The following is a 6,301-nucleotide window of genomic DNA, read 5'->3' on the forward strand; positions in this document are numbered from 1 at the left end:
TTCTCCTCATGGCCACTTTTATTCTACCAATGATTTTGTATTCCGTCTGGATGGACATTTTCATTCCACTGGTGATATCTAATTTGTTTTGCATTATAGTCACGTATGGCTAGCAGATAAATATATGTGTGGATGACATACTCATTTGGGATTTTTCTCCTTGCAGGAGAATGCCTCTATGTTAGATATTTTGCTTATTACTATCTCAAGACGAAATTTGAAGAAAAGAATAGAGAAAATAGAAAGCACCGTCAGTGACGTGAAGGAGTCACTCCTAGTCCTAAGTGTAGCAAGGAAGCGCGCATCACAATTTCTTGCTGACTGTAATGACAATGCATCAGAAGAAGACACTAATGAATATGATGGGAATGCATCAGAAGAAGACACTAATGAATATGACGGGAATGCATCAGAAGAAGACTCCAATGAATATGATGGGAATGCATCAGAAGAAGACTCCAATGAATATGATGGGAGTGCATCAGAGGAAAACTCCAATGAATCTGATGGGAATGCATCAGAAGGAGACTCTAACGAATCTGATGGGACTGCATCAGAAGAACACTCTAATCAATCTGGTGCATCACAAGACTCACTCACACTAGACTTAAGTGCAGGAGGGTATAAGTTAAAGCAGCTAAGGGACATAAGCAAGTTGCATTTCAATCTGGAGATCTATGGCCTTGAAAAAGTTAAAAGCACGGATGAAGCTCTTGAAGTCAATCTAGCTGCCAAGTTTGAGGTCATTAAACTGACATTGGATTGGGGTGATGCTGATGATGGTACAAGGTGCAGTCCAGAAGTTGAAGCAGAGATACTTGAGGTCCTATGCCCTCCCGTGCGGCTTTTAACTCTGTACATTGGTGGCTACAAAGGTTCGAGGTACCCAGATTGGATGGTGAGCAAGCAGAACGGTAGCACAAAGGACCTGGTAGAACTTGTATTAGGTGGATGGAGTCAACTGGGACCTGGTCCTGAACTTGTGGCTTTCCCTCATCTTTGTAGCCTAGAGCTTGTGTCTTGCAGCTGGAATGCCTTGCCTGACAATATGGAGCGCCTCACATCACTCAAGAGACTGGAGATCGTATATTGCGACAATATCCGGTCGCTTCCAACACTTCCCCAGTCTCTTGTGAAGTTTATTCTTATTGATTGCGATTATGAGTTTATGGAGTTCTGTCAAACAGTTGGGCATCCATATTGGCAAAAGATTGAGCACATCCCAGAGAAAATATTTAATGTCAATTTCAAGTAAGACTATAATCCCTTTGCTGCCTTTTTTTCATTTTGCATTCATAGAACATTACTTCATCTGTAATTACAGTCTGGTTCTAACCCTGCCCTTTCTCAGCCCATTCCCAGACTCTGATGACTCTCAAGAGACTAATGCTTCGCCGTCGTGAATTAGAACGTGAGATCCTGAGCCAAATAGAGCCAGGCCAGTTGAATGGATGCGTGACATCAGTTCCTTGGGCGCGCTCTTCATTGTCACGTTTGTTTCTGCACTGTGATTTTAGAGTGAAGGAGACATCTGTATAGGTAGAAGGGTGAATAATGTATGCCACGACTTAAAACCACTAGGAAGTAAACTTATGATAACTTATTGGCTGAACTGATAGCCGTACTGTTGAATCAATTTGCCATTTTCACTAGTGTCGAATTTGATTGCTGCCTTTCAGTTTCCAGCGTATTCTGTTTTCTATCTACTGCTGCTAGCTATGCAGTAGTGATCTAAAAATTAAAGACAATGCAGAGATGTTGATGCTGCGGACATAATTGTGTTGGGATGGATGTTACATCATCTTCAACTGTGGACCTCAAATCCTCCCATATGTCTTGGTGGACAGCTTGCACAGTGCCGGACAACTTGACAAGAGAGAGAAGGAAAAAGAGTTCCAATCGGAATCCTTAAATCGACCTCACCCGTTCGGGTGTCCACGAACCCTCGAATCTAGCCCATATGCTGTGAGAAAATGAGGGGGTCGAGCGTGTCACATATAGCCCGTCACGTTAGATTCTAACCATCATCACGCTTTTCCTCTTTGCATTCACTTTCTCTCTCAATCCTTACTGATCATATGCATCTATGAGAACATTTAAGACATGGTGTGTGTGCATCAACAAACGAGCGTTGAAACCAGCTCGCCCGGACAGTTTCTCTTTGTATCCGCGTACATACAAGGGGTCAGATTAGGCAAGTACGGTTGAAGATGCTGCTAGGTCTTTTTTGATTCACATGATTGCAAAAGCACATATGAATAAGAAAAACATAGGATCGCAATGTCATATCCCTTTGAATCCTATAAATTTTTGCTTTGTTTGATTGTGCTATAGGAAATACAAGTAATTCTTTTCAAGTGTCTTATGTGGACCTTAAATTATTTTTTTGAAAAGGAGGAATATCCCGGCATCTGCATTAGAATGATGCATGCAGCCATAAGTGGACCTTAAAATTGCTACTATAAAATGTAATACTTCCTCTGTTTTTATTTACTGCGTATATTAAGTTTGCCTAAAGTCAAAGTTTATACACTTTGAAAATATATTAACATATACATCACTAAATCAGTATCACTGGATTCATCATTGCATATATTTTCACATCATATAGATTTGTTAATTCAAATGTTCATATATATTCACCTTATGAAGTTTGATTTCAATCCAAGCTAATATGCAGGTTATATAAAAACGAAGGGAGGATAAATGAATCCTTAGAAAAATTGCATTCAACCCTACAACTCAAACTACCCTCCTAGGAAAATTTTCTAAGGAATCTCATCCCTTATAATTTCAATGAAAATCCTTTGAATACAAATGCTATCTTGAGTAGATATTTCAACTATTCCATGTCCAGGAGGAGTTAAACATGCAAAGACCTTATCCAGGCGCGTCAACAAGCAAACCTTATCCATCTTTCATCTTTCAAGCGCGCGAAGACTGAGAAGGTCGGAGACTTTTGCGTGGTTCGAGGTCTTCGCATGTCCTACAGCTAAAGCGGCTGTGTCGACCGTCTGACACGCAACAGCGAGACCTTTCTCTGTGTGTGGAAACCGTGCATAGGACTTGAGGGCGTGGTTCACATTAACTCTGGTCTTGCCATGCAGCAGGAGGCACATGCATGTCATATCATCATCATCTCGTGTACTGCACCACGTGCGTCACCAGGCCAACTCCAACGCCCGACTTTTCGTCCGCTATTCGTTTGCTTAGGGTGACAATGAGTCGTGTCCGTCCTGATTCATGGATGGGGCGGCCAGGCGCCTAATGCGCGGCCGCATCTTTGGTCGCATCTTTTCCGTATATTTTTTTCGCAAACACATATATTTCATTGATTTTTGATACATGAAAGCACATCACCAAGTTTTGATTAGAATAGCAAGACCAAATAAAAACATTTTAGAAGATATCCAACTTTTATAACTGCTCCTTTAAGTTGGATTAGTGCCTTCTTGATGCATTCATCGTTGATCTGCAGAGGCTCGATCTTGCATGCTTCTTTCTTCTTTGAGTCTAAAGAAGTAGATGTTGCTTCTCCGAATCGAGTCTCATCTCGAGCCTCTATTCTAGCAACAAGTGCACTAATCTCATCTCTAGCATCTATTCTAGCTAAAAGTGCACGAACGTCTACTAAATTCGCTCTATCAATATATTGATGTATCCCTCTTCCCAATACCAAAAGTTGCATCCATTCTACACAATAAAAATTTAAGTTAGTATAACTAGTCGAATCTGAGAGCACAACTGAAGCTAAAGTAGCACATACCTTATCGTTTGAGCACTTGACGAAAACCCATCCGGAATGTTCCGGCGTTGTAGACACGCGGCGCAATTTGGGCAGTCGTTGCACTTTATGAGCGGCAACGGTGTGCCGACGAGTCTTTGGGCCAGCACCGAGCCCGGCGGACGGCCGTTCGCGTATCTGCCGGCGAACCGCCGACGGTGTAGATCCGAGCGGCTAGAGAAGGAGTCAGTACCTGCATCTTGCCGGGGTGTTCCGCCTCGGTGCCCTGTCAGTCCATGGCACTGACGCAGCCCCTTCCGCAGCCGGGCGAGCTCAAGTCCTGCCGGATCCGCTCGAAATGTGACCCCTGGGTGCGCAAATCAGGTGGCCGTGGTTGGATAGCTCGGGGCGTCGTTGGCACGGGGCCTGTGACAAGGGTTGGGGCAAGGGCGTGGTCGAGATACACAGCGGCAATGGCGGCGGCGATGGCGGCGAGGGAAGAGAGTGGCCGGGGTTGCGGCTGGAGCAGCGCGAGAGGGGAGGGGATAGAAAAAGGAAGGCATGTGCCATCGACGGGCGGGCTAGGGGACGACATGGGCAGGTGCCATGCACCGTCCGCGCTTGTACATTCGGCCGCAAACTCAACCCAAACTTGGGACGGGAATGGATCGAAAGCAGACAGAAAACAGACGACAGTCCGTTTGCGGCTGCCCGTTAGAAGGCCTGCTATGTCCATTTACCCCCAAATGGACGCGGGCGGACATGATGGAATCGCGTGTTGGAGTTGGCCTCACCGCTCTTGCTTGGGCGATTATATACTTACAGCAATCTAAGAGCAACTCCAAGACGCCTATCCAAATGAATTGCAATTCTGTTCGCTTTTGTCCGCTTGGTCGGCCGTCCGCTCGGTGTTCACTTTATTTATAATTTGGATCGGCAGTGCGCCCAACGCGTCAATCCATATTTACCTGTGTGGCCGACTTATCCCCGTTTTTTAAATAAATATACACACATTTTGCATAGTTCCACAAGCAAACAAAAATAGCATAGTTATGCAACCCAAATAAATATAGCATTGTTTAAAAGCCGAATAAAAATTAAATTGCCCGTAATATATTAAAAAATGATATATCCATTGGTTGCCAACATGAGCTCACATATGCTCAACCAAATCATCTTGCAGTTGAATGTGAATTTCTCAATCAGGCAATGGATGATGAAATTGGATGAACTATGGAAACGTTGCCGCTCCTCCTCCATGCTCAGGCACAACATTGTCACCCTGTAACCAAAACTCTTGATCGTAAATACGTTCCGGGCGCTCATCTCTACGATCATATTGTGCATGTTCACACAAACAGTCATCACCTCCCACAACTTCTTCGTTCTCCAAGTTCTAGGAGGATACCAAACAATCACTACTAGGGAAATACTTATACATAGGAGCTTAGTAGTAGCGCTTTTTGAAAAACACCGCTGCTACTAATTTTCAGTAGCGCTCGCACAAGGTAAGCGCTGCTACTATGCACTTACCAGTAGCGTTGTGTTCGTAGAACACACTACTGCTACAATTGCCAGGCCGTTGCCGGCAGGCCAGGCATAGTAGTAGCGCTTGTTTGTAGGAAGCGCTACTGCTATTGAACGTAGAAGTAGTGCTTTCGGCATACAAGAGCTACTACTACGGGCTTCTTATCCACACTCCCGGCCCGCGCTTGACCTCACTCTCCCCCTCACACACTCTCACACGTGCGCCGTCGCTGCGGCGGTCCCCCGCGCGCCGCCGTCCCCCGCGTCTGTCACAGCCCTAGCTTTGGCCTTGCTTGTCATTGCATCATCATCTTGCATCATGTTTAAATTCTCGAAACTTGAAATGGGGACTGACCAAACCCTAGCACCAAATGAATTCAAATAGGCTCAAATAAAATCACTTCCAATAAACCCAAAGTAACTTCAGGAAAAGTCCATCATTTTGAAATTGGTGAAAACCTCTGACAAAAATTGGTGCATATTTTCCCTAGGTCATTTCAGGATTTTGGATTAAATCATAAGTATTTGAATTGGAGCATTTAATGGCTATAAATATTTTAAATGCTTCAATAATTCTGAAAAACATTTGAGGGCTGTTAGTAAACATTTTAAAAGTGCCCACAAATTTTCTTAGGAGTTTAAAAAATGGTTTAGTATTATTACTAAATCAAAAACAGAAAAGCAAAATAGAAAAACTGAATTAAGAGAGAGAGAGAGAGAGAGGAAACCTCACTGTGCAGCCCACCACCGTAGTGGCCTACTGGCCAAAGCCAGCCCAGCCCAACTTCTCTCCCCTGTCGTCTTCCTCCCCGCGCCAGTAGGACGCCGTGGGCGCGTGGTCGCCGCGCGCGCGCCAGCTCCTGCTTCCACCGCGACGCCGGCTCTTCTGGACGCGCCACGGAGATGCCCAGAGGTCTCTCTCCCCTCCCCCTCACCCGTGGTCTCCCCCCTCTCCTCTGTCTCACTCTCTCATGCAGACACCGAGCGTGACCGTCGCCGCCGTTCGCTGCCACCATGCCCAGAGCCGCGCCCTCACTCTTCAGCCATGCC

At 45.1% G+C, this 6,301-nt stretch overlaps 1 protein-coding gene across 2 annotated transcripts in view; it reads left to right on the forward strand.

The window, feature by feature from the left end:
• Positions 1-1,652, forward strand: part of LOC123142917 (uncharacterized) — a 3,929-nt gene extending 2,277 nt beyond the window's left edge. For both annotated transcript variants that reach the window (XM_044561627.1, XM_044561629.1), the window contains 2 exons: positions 167-1,251; positions 1,352-1,652. In XM_044561627.1, coding sequence (XP_044417562.1) covers positions 167-1,251; positions 1,352-1,403 — 1,137 coding nt within the window. In that variant the 3' untranslated portion in view covers positions 1,404-1,652. The remainder of the gene's footprint in view (positions 1-166; positions 1,252-1,351) is intronic.
• The last annotated feature ends 4,649 nt before the right edge of the window (positions 1,653-6,301 follow it).

The sequence above is a fragment of the Triticum aestivum genome, chromosome 6D (assembly GCF_018294505.1).
Source record: "Triticum aestivum cultivar Chinese Spring chromosome 6D, IWGSC CS RefSeq v2.1, whole genome shotgun sequence".
Taxonomy (NCBI): Eukaryota; Viridiplantae; Streptophyta; class Magnoliopsida; order Poales; family Poaceae; genus Triticum; species Triticum aestivum.